This window comes from Electrona antarctica (assembly GCF_951216825.1).
Source record: "Electrona antarctica genome assembly, chromosome: 12".
Taxonomy (NCBI): Eukaryota; Metazoa; Chordata; class Actinopteri; order Myctophiformes; family Myctophidae; genus Electrona; species Electrona antarctica.
Window position 1 is genome coordinate 45,451,064 of NC_136793.1, and position 15,991 is coordinate 45,467,054.

Consider the following 15,991-nt stretch of genomic DNA (forward strand, 5'->3'; position numbering starts at 1 on the left):
CACGATTTCTTTGCCACCCTAAAACATGATCATCAGGTATTATTATAATATAAGGAGGAAGAACTTTTTCCAAAAAGTGTACAGTATTTGTTAAAAACATGCTATTATGTGGACACGCCCACCAGTTCATTAAGTATGCCTGGTTTGTCTGGTGGGTGGTGATGAGTGGTCATCTACCTGAACTGAAGCCGCACCCACAGCTGTAATTGTATGATAAAGGGGGAGGGGTTAGGGGAAGGGCTGATAGTGTGATGTCACTATATTACCGTTTATTTCATTGGCCCGTTTGACTGTCAGGGTTCAGCCTCCAGGAAGAAACCCTGAATACAAAGTTAATACACCATTGCACATACAAACGACTCCAGGGTGTCTAATGAAGTACTGTCACCTCATAGACACATGAAAAACTGGAAAAATACCAAAATGGTGGCACTCCATCTTTAAATAGCTCTCTATTCCCATAGTAGTGGTTGCTGGGAAGTGGTGAAAGAAAACCAAGTGTAAAAATAAGCAGACAAAGTTGTAAACTGAACGCTAATAGGCAGTGGTGGAAAGTAACTAAGTAATTTTACTACTGACTGTACTTAAGTACAATTTTGAGGTATTTGTATTTTACTTGAGTATTTCCAATTTCCAGTACTTTTATTTCTACTCCACTATACATCTCAGAGCCAAAATTTGTACTTTTACTCCACTACAATTATTTGAAAACTTGAGAACTATAGTTACTTTGGTGATTTTAATTTTGATTAGAAAACATACGTTAACCACTTCAACCCTATACATTTCGCCCATTTGAAAATAGCCGATCTACAAGCTCTACAATAGCCGAGCTTGTAGATCGGCTATTTTCAAATAGATTTTGTACACATTTTGAACTTGTGAAATGGGACATTCTGCAATAGGAGTGCTTTTACTTTTAGTACATTTTGATGCCGATACTTTTGTACTTTTACTCAAGTACAATTCCGTACTTTTACTTGTAACGAAGTAGTTCTAAATTGCAGTATTGGTACTTTTACTTAAGTAAAACAATTGAGTACTTTTTCCACCACTGCCAATAGGCCAGTCAATCAAAGCTAAAAAAGGGGCGCGACCCAAAATAAATTGCAATAGTAATCGTTTTTTATTTATTTTTTTATGATCCTTAGGGTCATCCAAATAACATATTAAAAATTCATTCTTAGATACATTTTGGATAATATCAAATCCGATTATATCCGTTTTCTCAAATCTGATCTTTTGGCCCGACCGTTCACAAGAAGCATTTTTGCAAGTGACCAGATTGGATCCGGTTTGTTTAAATAAGTCTAAACACAAACAAGTCACATGCGGAATCCGATTTAGATCAGGTCACTGCGTTCAGACTGAGACAGATCTGCTGAAATCAGATTTGAATCAGATTTGAAACCACCTCTGAAATGTCAGCTCAGGTCACATTAAAAAAAAATCGGATTCCATGTTGACTTTGTTTGTGTTTAGACTTAAATTTCAACAGATCTGATTCAGGCTGGATTTGGCTGCCAGTGTAAATGGAGTCAAATTGAAACTGATAATGGGTTATCACTTATACAGCATTTTGTACAGGAACCCCATTTGGTGTTTTAAAGGATTATGTTATACTTTAGCTATTGAAAAATAGCAGATCTACAAGCTCGTAAGCGCGGCACGAGCTTGTACGTCTGCTATTTTTTTTTTATCGTGAAAATGCCGCGCAAATCTTTGAATATATATTCTTTCAGAGCGAACGTTTTTAACTTAACTATATGTCAAGGACCCCCAGAATTATCTGTATTTGGCTGCGGACCCCCATCTGAAAATATGTTGTTCCAGGGAACGCAGCCAAATACAGATAATTCTGGGGGTCCTTGACATGAAATATTGAGTACCACTGACATAGAAACATTTTCAGAAAACTGTCAGGATTTTTACATCTTCTAAATTTCGACGTCAGGTCCAAATGGGTTAAAGCTGTGCTGTAAGTGAGTATGCAGCCCCAACTGACGAACAAGGGGTGTAACATGATAACAAGCTGCTATTCAAAACCGGGAGCGTATTAATTATCATGGCTCTGTTGTCCTAACTATATCCTAATTAGACATGGTTTCATTGGGACACTGCATTCATGTGGTTTTTCAGGTAACATTGTTTAAAACTGTATCATAGATAGAGAAAAACAAAACAAAAAAACACAAGAACTATCCCAAGAGCTATCCAGCTTACTGTGTACTATCCTGGGACAACAGTGTCGAAGGCATATTGTGACTTTTTGGGACACATGTGACTTGAATGGGTTGGCTTTTGGGGAATATATATGATTTTACGATTCTTTCTGTCCCTATATCGGGACATAACCCGGAATGCGCTGAGTCGGCAGTGGACTCCTGTGAGTCCTGTGGCTCAAGTCCGCTTGAGATGGCACTTTTTTTTTTTTTTTTTGGCGGACCGTCAAAAAACACTAAGAACTGGACTTTCGCATTCCTGGAGTGCAGTGCAGAAGTCCCGCAAAGGCATATTTAATTTGTGATTGATTTTTGACGTCACAAGTTGACGTTTGGTCAATAAGAGTCACAGTCTAACTTTTGGGTTGTGAGAGTGTGTTGCAACGACGCCTGGAAGAGCACTGAGTGTACTATACTTTATCCCAGGCTGGGGTCCCATCATATTTGGGTCTAGCCTCGCGTCCCTCTCAGTCTTAGATTCTATTTTCTCGCAATGTCCCGCCCCCATATTTGAAAACTGGGCCCAGGTTGGTTATATATAAGCCTGGCTCCAGACGAATCTGGTTGGCTCGTCACCATTTCGGCCGTGAAGTCCTCCCACAATTGAGAGGGGCCAGACTTCACCTGCATGGGGCAATAATATGCTTTGCAAAGGCAGATGAAGGCTGGCTACGCGAGGCTAGTTTGGGTCATCATCATATGCAGGGGGAAAACAATCTTCTAACCCAGGGGTTCTCAACGTTTTTGGCCGGGGACCCCCGGAAATGCTTTGGCAACGTCTCGGGACCCCCGCCCCGCCCCCTCCCGACCCCCAATATAAATTGACTGCTACAATAACCTTAAACCATTTTGGGCGGGAACCCCTTTTGGTGTTTTAAGCATTGTTATAATTTAGCTATTTAAAAATAGCAGATCTACAAGCTCATAGCGCGCCACCGAGTGGCGCATTCTTTTTTTTTTTTTTAAATAATTTGGGGACCCCCCTAAAATAATTTGGGGACCCCCTAAAATAATTTAGCGACCCCCCGAGGGGTCGCGACCCACGGGTTGAGAACCCCTGTTCTAACCCATCATGTTTGGGTCAGCATCATATTCAGGGGGAAACCATTTCTAAAGATGTATGGAAAGTTTGACACGTCAGTTTGATACGTCGTGTCGCTCACACGTGTCGTGCTGCTGCTGCGTGAGCCTGCAGAGAATTCTCTACGTCAGGGGTTCTCAACCCGTGGGTCGCGACCCCTCGGGGGGTCGCCAAATTATTTTAGGGGGGTCCCCAAATTAATTTAAAAAAATATATATATATATATTCTTTTTTTTTAATTTTATTTTCACGATTTTTCAAAAAAAGCAGACCTACAAGCTCGTAGCGCGCCACTCGGTGGCGCGCTACGAGCTTGTAGATCTGCTATTTTTCAATAGCTAAATTATAAAACACCAAAAGGGGTTCCCGCCCAAAATGGTTTAAGGTTATTGTAGCAGTCAATTTATATTGGGGGTCGGGAGGGGGCGGGGCGGGGGTCCCGAGACATTGCCAAAGCATTTCCGGGGGTCCCCGGCCAAACACGTTGAGAACCCCTGCTCTACGTGACTAATAAGTGGTCGAAGAGACACGAGACAGCCATGGAGTATGAGATGGAACACTTTAAAATTAATGCTAATATTAATGAATGCCTTTGTATAGTAGTGGAACATGGGTTTCACTCTAATGTTTTTTTTTTTGTAAACTTATGATATATAATTAATGTCGGTATATTATTATTATTATTATTATTATCATCATCATCTTAATCGATGCATTTAGAGGTATATGAAAAGACTGGCAATATTTTTGACAATTCAAAGTAATTTTGAACTTATGATATTAAAAAAGGGGTACCTTGTGTTACTGTATGTGATTTGGTAATGAGATGCTGTGTGTGTGTGTGTGTGTGCACGCGCGCGCACACGCGTGTTTGCACGCGTGTTTACAGGGGAAAGGCTTTTACCCATTAATGGGTTTAACCAGACGCTGGTGGGGTACATCGGCGCCATCTGCTGGTGCTTCAGGCAAAACTCAATTATCTCTGTTAATTAAAAGGAAAACAAAGACAAACCCTTCTGGCCTCAAGAAAGAACACACCTCTGTGAACTGTCAAAATGACATGTTATGTATTCAAATACAGTGACCGCATAATTCCGTGTGTGCAAACGGTTGTGTTATTTATTTATTTTCAATCTTGGATTTAAACTGAGATATTGCGATTATACCTACCTGCGCACAGAGACACACGCCGTATGCGCATGTCTGTTTGTGTGCCCGACATGAGATACTGACCATGATACTGACCTGATACTGACCATGATACTGACCATGATACTGACCTGATACTGACCATGATACGGGATGCACACGCAGATCCGACACACCAAAGGTCCGACGTGTGGAAATCGCCCGTCGCTCCCGAACATGCGTTGGTCCGACATGCACTGCTCCGTGCTTGCGGTTAGGTATAAGGGATTTGGGTTGTTGGATCGGTAACAGGTCAGGTCGCCCCAATTCCATCTCGCCCCAGCTTTTTTCCACCGACCTCACGCCGACAGCTCGGTGCTGCGGTTCTTGTATTCTTTATATTTTGTTTTACTGAGAATAAGGTTAGAAATAAGTTTAGGGTTAGGCATAGTTTTACTGGGGTTAAGTTTAGGAATAGGGTTAGGTTTAGGCATTGTTTTACTGAGGTTGAGGTTAGGAATAAGGTTAGGTTTAACCGTTTAAGCATGGATACCAGGCCGCGCTGTTCCCCTGGCTGTACGCCCGGGGCGAGTTGGTAAAGGGGCGAGCAGTCTCGTATTCGTTGGATCAATAGTATGTCGGAACTAAAGCCTGTACCCCATGATACTGACCATGATACACACACACACACACACACACACACACACACACACACACACACACACACACACACACACACACACACACACACAGACAGACAGACAGACAGACAGACAGACAGACAGACAGACAGACAGACAGACAGACAGACAGTATGTAGGCTACTATCTACAAATTACTTTAAAGTGTGCCGTTATTTTTGTATTTTCTCCAGTTTTTCATGTGTTTATGAGGTAGTACGCCATTAGACCCCTTGGTGTGGTTGTTATGTACAATGATGTCTTCCCTTTGTATTTAGGGTTTCCTCCTGGAGGCTGAAACCTTGAGTCAAACATATGCCAATGAAAAAAACAGTGATATAGTGACATCACAATATCATCCCGTCCCCCTTTAAATTTGACTGAGGGACTGCCATTGGATTTTTTATTTTCGTTGTTTCATGTCATATGAAAGCAGGGAATCATAGCTTCAAATAGAGATATTGGTTGTTCAGTTTGACCTACCAGTTTTGGAGATACAGTATCGCTTATGTGATGTCTTGCAGAAAACAGCAAGTTGAGAAAACAGGCTTGAAAGGTTCACTTCTGTGGTCTCTAACATTATACCTAGCTACATGTTTAAGCATTTATTTCATATTTACAGCATGTCGATTTCAGCTCTGACACTTATTTCAGACATGCTCTAGTATGTGAAGAGTCTGCCTGTGCCATTAACTCATTTAAAAAAAGAAAAGAAAAAAAGCTTTTCTCCTCTGGTGAAAAGCTGGAATTTGCGTGATGGCAGGCTCTCAGTCAAATCTGGTCATACTGTATACTTTTTGGAAAACATTCTTCCTCCTTATATAATAATACCTGATGATCATGTTTTAGGGTGGGGGAAAAAATCACGGCACTCCATCTTTAATATAATTATTACACTATAGGCTACAGTTGGAGGCCATCGATATTGTCCTTTTCTTTTTGCTGAGTTTTGCGTGATCTGCGCAAAAGGACAGTTAACCCATTTTGGGCGGGAACCCCTTTTGGTGTTTTAAACATTACGTTATAATTTAGCTATTGAAAAATAGCAGATCTACAAGCTCATATCGCGCCACCGAGTGGCGCGCTACGAGCTTGTAGGTCTGCTATTTTTGAAAAATCGTGAAAATATTTATTTCAGAAAACTGGAGGATTTAGAAGGATTTTTTAAAATGTTGAGGTCAGGCCTAAATGGGTCAAATGATAAGGGACAATATCGGTGGCACCCAACTGTACATCACAATTATCAGGGCATGAGTTCTGACAGATTTGTGCTCTATATCTACTGCGAGTGCACTTTTCTATTTATTTCTTTTACATTTATTCGTGTCTGTGAATACATTCTTGACTCCAGTCCTGCAATAATGTCCAGTAAAACACAATTAAATGACATTCTCAGCATTTGGTTTACAAGGATTTATTAAACTGCAGAGGAAAATAAGTTTGTAAATAAAATAAAAACAATGCCTTTGAACAAATCAAAATGGCAGGACTTAGCAGGGGTAAAAAGGTATCATTAGAATAGTATTGTGTAAAAAAAAAAGTATTTATAAGTCTGTATTCTAGGTGATCAAGCTCAATGCACGACCCATATATCTGTTTCATAATTTTCCCTTACACATTTTCTTTACCTCCAATATTGCACTTAATTGTCTTGTGTCTCACTGGCTTATTGGGACAGTCTGTGTGGCTAACAGGTCTAGGTAGCAATTAAACAAAGCAAACGTGAAAAAAACAAGAACAAAAAAAAACATTTTGGCTGCAACATATCGTGAAAAAATGACCAAAACACAAACAAGGCATTAGAATGTACAATATAAGATAGAGCGAGCTGATGAACAGGCCACGTTCAGTAACGTTCATAAGACTATATAGGATGAAAGTAAAAACACATAGAGTTGTGTTGCTAACGTCAGTCGGGTGAAGAGTGGGTTTACCGTTGTGCTGTACTGTACATCTCCAAAGAGCATCTTCTGTCCCAAAGCCAATATATATATTTGGCTATTTTGTCAATGGAGCAAAGATCTTCTTACTACTAAGGCTTATAGTTCATGGCTTCTGCACCGTAATGTGTGTGTGTGTGTGAGCTCTGCTGCACGACTGCATCACACAAACCTGGTATAGTCCTACACACCTACAACGTAGAACAGGGGTTCTCAACGTTTTTGGCCGGGGACCCCCGGAAATGCTTTGGCAATGTCTCGGGACCCCCGCCCCGCCTCCTCCCGACCCCCAATATAAATGGACTGCTACAATAACCTTAAACCATTTTGGGCGGGAACCCCTTTTGGTGTTTTAAGCATTGTTATAATTTAGCTATTGAAAAATAACAGATCTACAAGCTCATAGCGCGCCACCGAGTGGCGCGCTATGAGCTTGTAGGTCTGCTATTTTTGAAAAATCGTGAAAATAAAACTTTAAAAAAAATATTATTATTATTATTTTTTTTTGAAAATAATTTGGGGACCCCCTAAAATAATTTGGCGACCCCCCGAGGGGTCGCGACCCACGGGTTGAGAACCCCTGACGTACAAGAGGTGTGGGTGTGCCACCGTATGGGAAATCTCTACCGGCCCAGGCCTGTACTGACTGATGGCTGCGTGTGATCTCACAAGCAAAGCAAAGCAAAGCAAAGCAAAGCAAAGTCACTATATTTACCCAGGGTATCTGGGCTAAGCTCAAGAACTTGTTTCCAGCCAGGCCCTGCTCATAGAACATTTCATGGTAGTGGTTCAATGCCTTGCTCAAGGGCACGATCAGCGGTGGTAATTTTAACGTGTCGGACCGCTGATTCGAACTGGCGACCTTCCGGTATCAAGACCGCTCCGCAATCCGTTCGGCCACCGCTGCCCTAAGCAACTATGACAAGGCCCCCAGTAATGCCGCTTCGATGTCAGCACCTCGTTCTTTTCAGGAGCCAGCAGTTACTGTGTAGAGCAGGGGTTCTCAACCTGTGGGGGGTCTCCAAATTATTATAAAAAAAAAAAAAAAAAAAGTTTTGTTTTTTTGCAACTGAATGGCTGGGAAATGGAAATTAAGAGTTTACATAATACGTGGTGCATGCATAAACTTTCCTTAATGATTATATCTGGTTTCAGTATTAATTTATGATATATTTTCTTTTTATTTATTTATTATTTATTATTCTTTTTAGTTATTTTTGCAGTCAGTTTGTAGTGGCGGGGGTCGCGAGACATGGCCAATAATGCATTTCCGGGGGTCCCCAGCCAAAAACATTGAGAACCCCTGGAGGGTATGCACGTGACATCATCATCATACTCGGACGTTATGGGAACGCCTACTGAGTGGCGAAAAACTGCTTTTTGACGTCGACAGACGACAGCCCAAATATCCAAACGGAATAGTCCGGATTGTATTAAACAACGTTAACTTTTAAAGCGGTGGTTTTCAACCTTTTTCATGTCAAGGCCCATTATTATTATTTTTTTTATATCCCACGATTTTGTAACCCATTTTTTCACCCAGTGTCAATTATCTAATGTAATCCTGGGCGCTGCACCTCCTCTGCCAACCTCATGCTTCCTTCTATGCATGAGGAGTCCAAGCTGCTTCTTCTCACCGGACAGGGGAGAGTTTCCCCGGCCGGACGTAGCGCATGGAAGGAACACGTTATTCCGACCAGTTCTTTTCCCCTCCATCGGGCGCCCCGGCTGGCCAGGGGGAGGCAGTTTAGAGACCAGGATTACTGTATGTTTTTTGTGGGGGTGCCTACCCTAGGGGACACGGGGAGAACATGCAAACTCCACACAGAAAGGCCCTTTCGCCAACCCCGCTTTGGGTATGGGCACTGATGACGCGGGAGCACGGCCCCAGTGCCCACGGCGTACCCAGCGGGAATCGAACCCAGGACCTTCTAGCTGTGAGGCGACAGCGCTACAGACTGTGCCACCGTGCCCCCTCAAAGCCCATTATTTAGTCGGAATTTGAGCCACATACCTGCACCATTTGATGAGATTTATAGCCTCTCAGACCAAAAACGTAGAATATTTTGATATCGATCGGATAACATTGTTAACATTGTTAGGAGAGATACAGTAACAGGCAAATGTTGATCAAAATATCAATTCTTCTACATTCTCTAAATGTGTAGACTTCTTGAAAATGAAGTAATGCAGATGTTTAACAAAAATTAAAGTAAAATGAAACCAAATGGACCCATTTACGGGTCCATTTGGTTTCATTTTACGCTCTCTAGAGTTTAAGACCTACAAGGGTCCATTTGGTTACCAACTCCATCATTTAGCTATACATGGGGACCACCTGGAACCCCCTCAAGGACCACTGGTTGAAAACCACCGTTTTTAAGAATCCACGTGATTCTTAAAGAAACATTTGGTTCGACCACCTTCACTACTGGCTTAATTTAACCCAGCATCAAACCTCGTCAGATTCCATAGAACTTTTTTATAGTGTCCGGAAGCGGACTTGTATATAACTTTAACGCACAGTACTTTGTTGGTGATGAAATTAAACAAACAAACAAACAAACAAAACAGCAAAAAGTAACAACTGTAACAGCACAGACGATCTAGACATCTGATAACCACCTATCATGTATCGTGATGATACGTGATATCAAAACCCACTTTAGACAACGTGAGGCAGCTAGTCTCTGAGTATGACACGAAGAAGTGTGTGTGTGTGTGTGTGTGTGTGTGTGTGTGTGTGTGTGTGTGCGTGCGTCCGTGCATTCGTGCGTGCGTCTACTGGGAAAAAAGTACTCACATTTTATCCTTATAAGTGAAAGTATCAATTCTGCACTGCAGAAATACATTGCAGGCATTCATTTTGCACGAAATGCACTCCTTGGGCTACGAACGGCCATATAGCCACATTTGTGATGACCGCTATGGACGCTTTTAGCCCAACAAGTTATTTTTATGGGTAAGGAATTCATTCCCAGATTGGACATTGTTCCGATAATATTATTCTCCGACTCCACGCACGCACGCACGCACGCACGCACGCACGCACGGTCTCGCGCACGCACGGTCGCACGCACGGTCGCACGCACGCACGCACACCTTTCTATTGTTAGAATGTTTTACAAAGTGCAGAACAGCACACATTTACAACAACCTATATGTTTTTGGACGAGGCGTTCGGTTTAGACGAAGAAGACGCTCAGTGCAGTGCAGTGCAGTGTGTGCGTAATGTGTGCTGAGAACATGGCCATGAAGGTCCTTAAAATAATCATGGCATTTATATCGTTACAATTTGCTTACAGGCCTTGAAATGAAAACCCGATCCGTACAGTACAGTACAGTACAGTACATACAGTAGAAAGACACCGGTGACATCATCCCTCGTCACGGTGAATGCAGTGTGGACTGTGCCAGATGGGGGGCGCTATTGAGCGTCTCTTCCATTCGGCGGAGTCTGCGGGGTAGGACTGTTGTTGTCAGTTCTCAAAGTGGGGTCCGTACCGGTTGGGTTGGGGGGGGGGGGGTCCTTAACCCATTTTGGGCGGGTACGCCTTTTGGTGTTAGCATTATGTTATGCTTTAGCTATTGAAAAATAGCAGATCTACAAGCTCATAGCGCGCCACCGAGTGGCGCGCTATGAGCTTGTAGGTCTGCTATTTTTGAAAAATCGAAGAACGACTGACATAGAAACATAGCTTTTTCAGAAAACTGTCAGGATGTAGAAGACATTTTTAGAATCTGATCTCAGGTCAAAATGGGTTAATGGGGGACCACCGGTGAATGGATGGGTCGGTACAGTAACTGATTCCAGCCGTGGTGGTGAGACTCACTGACTACATGCGTTTTTTATCAGATGCTGCTCGACAGCTCGGAGGGAGAACACAAAGTGTATGAGAGTACGTGGTGGTGGTGGTATCGTCAGAAAAAGTCCAACGGATCAAATTCTTCCTTCCTGGGCTTCTCAGATGAGGGCGTTGTCCGCGGGCGGCCATATTATGCATATACATTTTAGGGGTCCTCGACCCCTAAGGTTAAGAGAGAGACCACTGACGGCGCAGACCGGTGGTTCTCTTTGATATCATAATATCATGACGTGTATTATAATAATTATAATAATAATAATAATAATAATAAATGATCCTAATATGATTATTCTGGAGGTGTCAATGGTTCTCTGCTTGAGGTGCTCTGATTGATCGGCCTCGATTTTCACTGGAGAAACCGATCTTTTAGACCATTTAAGTGGTATAAAAGTCAATCATATATATATATATACATATATATATATATAGTATAATATCGTTGTGGAATCCAATGGACCCTGTTCTCCTTTATGGAAGACCTTGACTTTGCAGACGACCTGGCAGTCATGTCATCCACTCGCAGCCATCTCCAGGAAAAGTCTGACCGGCTATGCAACTATGCAAAGCAAACTGGTCTGTACATTAACCAGAAAAAGACCCAGGTGATGTGCATCAACACCCCAACAGCACCTCCAATCACCATCGATGGAGAGACATTGGAATGTGTTGAAGACTTCACATACCTTGGAAGCCTCATAAGCAGAGAAAGTGGAACGCAAAAAGATATCAAGGCGCGCCTAAACAAAGCAAGAGGTGCTTTCAGCCAACTTCGAAACATCTGGAAGTCCAAACATTATAGCCTCAAAACCAAACTCAGGCTCTACAACAGTAATGTTAAGGCTGTACTGCTATATGGCTCCGAGTGCTGGAGAGAAACCAAAGAGGATATGAAAAAGGTTGACGTCTTCCATAATGGCTGCTTACGCAAGATCTGCAACATCTTTTGGCCAAACAAGATCTCAAATGACGAACTTTATAAAAAGACTGGCAGCTCTCATATGTCCCTTGAGATAAAGAGACGCAGATTAAGATGGCTCGGTCACGTACTCAGGATGCCCAACGAAAGGGCACCCAAGGTTGCCTTGAGATGGACCCCAATTGGGAAAAGAAAGAGAGGCAGACCAAAGAACACCTGGCGAAGGACAGTGATGATGGAGCTGAAGGAGATGGGTCTTACCTGGGACGAAGCACAGGCCAAAGCACGAGACAGGATCCAGTGGCAGTGTATGATTGCGGCCTTATGCCCCAACCGGGACGAAGAGGATAAGTAAGTAAGTATAATATCGTTTTGCATCTTTGTGACAGGCGTAAACATTCTCCCCTTTCCTCCCCACACAGGGACAGTTTTTTGACATAATCAGGCATCTAATAATTTTGGAAATATTGAAATTTTCCCCTTCAAGATCGGTATCAGCCGATCGTGAGGAGAAAAAAAGACAACCGGTGATCCGCATGACGGACAATGCACAGGAAACAAACAGTGACGTTAAGTATTAGATCAGATAACCTAAATGCACCGGAAAGAGATGGGTACCAGTGTAGTGTAGCTGTGTGTGTGTGTGTGTGTGTGTGTAAGTACAGTACAGACTATAATGTGCAGTGCCATATTGTGCAAGCATCTGTGTGTGTGTGTGTGTGTGTGTGTGTGTGTGCGTGCGTGCATGTGTGTGTACAGTATGTTCAGTGCCATATTGTGCTAGCGTCTGTGTGTGTTCGTGCGCGCGCATGCATGTGTGTGTGTGTGCGTGCGTGCGTGCGTGTATGCGTGTGCGCCTGCGCGCGTGCGTGTCCTCCTCCTCCTCCTCCTAGCTCTCCCAGTCGGGGCAGCTGGAGGACTCGTCATCGTCCGAGTCCGAGTCGGGCGAGGCCTCCTTGATGCGCCGCAGCGCCTCGTGGATGCTCCGGGTGAGCGGGTCGGTGCAGGAGGAGGGGGGCGGCGGCGCCCCCCCTCCCGGGCCCCGCCTCTCCCTCTGGGGCACGCGGCGCAGCTTGACGCCTCGACGGATCTGGGCCAGGATGCTGCCGGGTTCGCCGTCCTCTAGGCCTGTTGTTGTTGTTGACACAACCATCACAACATTTGTGTTGAGCCAGTGTTGATTTCGTCGACTAAAAAAAACTACAGTTGGGTGCCACCGATATTGTCCCTTATCATTTGACCCATTTAGGCCTGACCTCAAAATTGTAATAAATCCTTCGAAATCCTCCAGTTTTCTGAAATAAATATTTTCACGATTTTTCAAAAATAGCAGATCTACAAGCTCGTAGCGCGCCACTCGGTGGCGCGCTATGAGCTTGTAGATCTGCTATTTTTCAATAGCTAAATTATAACATAATGTTTAAAACACCAAAAGAGGGTTCCCGCCCAAAATGGGTTAACTGTCCTTTTGCGCAGATCACGCAAAGCTCAGCAAAAACAAAAGGACAATATCGATGGCCTCCAACTGTATGACAATGAAATGTTCCGTCGACTACCCTTTTTTTCACTGACGGAAATGGAAAATGGAAACTACATGAAAACTAAGCCACGGTGACTAAAACTAGGACTAAATATAGTGACGATTTTGTCAACAAATACAAACTAGAATGTTAGGAAGGGGACTAGTGGACAAGAGATCCAGTATAAGTCATTTTACACTTGGTTGCGCGACGCGTTGTGAGCTTGTAGATCGGCTATTTTCAGCAAGTGTAAAATCAGTCATTACGACGGCATCAAGGCCCACCAAAATACATTTTAGTCGACTAAATCAACTGTAGATTTAGTCGGCTAAAATCTTATGATATTTAGTCGACGAAAACTAGACTAAACACTAAAACATTCGAGGGTGACTAAAATGTGACTAAAACTAAATGAAAACTATATTCAAGAGACTAAAACTAAAATCAAAATGTGCTGCCAAAAACAACACTGATTTGAACACATTGGATCAGGACAGGTATACTCGTCCTATGAATTAATTACGCGGGGCACACATGACGAGTAGGCTCGTCTTCAGGCGTTTGATATCGCCTGTGAGATTTGCCTCACTGCGTTGCGTTTTTGGAAGCGCTCCGGTATGACCACAACCACACTAGCTTCTGTTTTAGGCGCGGCCTTTGCAACGCTCCTTTCTCGGAAACTAATGCGCTGTCCGTGGTTTTGAAGGGATCATCCCTATATGTTCCCCAGGTTCTATGTTCCCCACTTACCTTAGGGTTTAGGGTTAGCGTTAGGTTTCTGGTTTAAGGACTTCAGTGTTTTGTACTATACAATTGTATGTATAAGTACAGAACAAAGAATGTTTGTTTTTGCCATCTTTGTTGAATAGTCTGAGCAATTATGTTTTAGTTTATTGTATGCCAGTGTTCATTTTTAGTTGGCTAAGATAGCTAGATAGTTTAAGTAGCCTAGGCAGGCCTAAAGTTCAATGGATTGTTCAAAGACTGAGCTTAAATCAGAATTTGCTACTAAGTTACTAAGTTGCTAAAATACTTACTAAAATTATTAGGTTAGGTTTCTGGTTTAGGTTTATTCTAAGTGGGGAACAAAGAACCTTTTTTGCATGGTGGGGAACATAGAACCTGGGAAACAAAGGTACACTCCCGTTTTGAACAAATGGCCGATGTTCGGAGGTCTTTTCTCTGATTGTCTGGTGATCGCGATTGTAACATTGGTGTTTTCATTTTAGCTCGCTATAGCATTAACGCTAATACTTTAGCATCCAAGATGGAACCCAAATCCGGACGCAGGTCATAGTGAAATTGCTTCTCATCACGTGGCACCCAAGCACAACCACTTTCGTCCACCAGGTGGCATTCAATGTGTTAACACATTTTGTGCCCAAGACGTCCACAGACGTCCTGGGAATTACCGCTATGTGGTGCCCAGGACGTCTGTGGAACAAAAAAATAATTTTATAAATTTTATAAAAAATTAATAAAATGTCAAAAATAACATTGGGCCACTATTTTGAAAGGGCACACAAAGTTAACTGCTATTTTTTAATCACGTTTTGAAAATGAATATATGGACATTTTTCATCATGGAAACGGTTGACGATTATGACTTGCGATTATCTCAAATAATTGCGATTAGGCGATGATGTAATCACTGTGACGGGCATAGACATATATAAAGGATAGATGGCTCAAGGCGGAGTCTCTGACGTAGTTCACCCGGCGGCCATCTTGCTTCGGGACTACAGTACAGTATGTTCAATAGCAGCTCAAACAAAAACAGTTATAACTCTCTCAAATCTTGACGGATTTACAAACGGGTTAGTTTATTACAAACGTTGTCAACGTGGCTGTGATTCAGGATGCTGCTTAATTTTGTTTTTTTATATGAACGTCGTATAAAAGCATATACGTATGCGGACGTCTCTGACGTTTATAACAAACCAAACCGTTTGAAAATCGGTTGAAAATTGAGCAAGTTATGGTTATTTAAAAGTACATGCCCCATAGACCAGTGGTTCCCAAACTTCTTCGTGTCAAGGACCCCCAAATAAACATTTATTAAGCCATGGACCCCCCCCCATTTGAAAACATATGCCAGTGACCCCGATAAGGGAGGATTCTTGCTCTAGCAGTAATTCCGAAACATATTAATTTCATGGACCCCCCCAGTTTCAAACGCATTATGCTATGGACCCCCGGTTTAATGGCATTTCTATCTCTGGTACCCCAATTTAACTCTGTGTACAAACCAAATGGACCCTAATGGGTCCATTTGGTTCCCTTTGGTTCCTAACTATCTCTAATTGAGCTAGGTACCCCCTGGAGCTTCCTCAGGTACCCCCAGGGGTCCCCGGACCCCACGTTGGGAACCCATGCCATAGACACAATGTTATGCTTCCCCGAGGTAAGATGGCCGCCACGTAGCAACGTCGCTCTCCATTGGCCAGAGCGCGGGTGAGCCATCTAGCTTTCTTATATATATATATATATATATATATATCTATGATGACGGGCCCTTACCGTCGTCTCCGTCCTTTCCTCCTCCTCCTCCGGGCAGGGGGCGCTGTTCCACCTTCTTCAGGTGGAAGCTGCCTCTCTTCAGAGAGGCCAGCACTTCGTCCATGGGCGAGCTCACTGC

General features: G+C 43.0%; 1 protein-coding gene across 1 annotated transcript in view; it reads right to left on the reverse strand.

Moving 5' to 3' along the window:
- Positions 1 to 12,722: 12,722 nt before the first annotated feature.
- Positions 12,723 to 15,991, reverse strand: part of LOC306933567 (junction-mediating and -regulatory protein-like) — a gene marked incomplete at its 3' end in the record, with an annotated part of 67,298 nt that continues 64,029 nt past the window's right edge. Inside the window, exons 11-12 of the mRNA XM_079515827.1 lie at positions 15,874 to 15,987; positions 12,723 to 12,961 (exon numbers count right to left, since the gene is read on the reverse strand). Of these exons, the coding sequence (XP_079371953.1) occupies positions 12,723 to 12,961; positions 15,874 to 15,987 (353 nt within the window). The remainder of the gene's footprint in view (positions 12,962 to 15,873; positions 15,988 to 15,991) is intronic.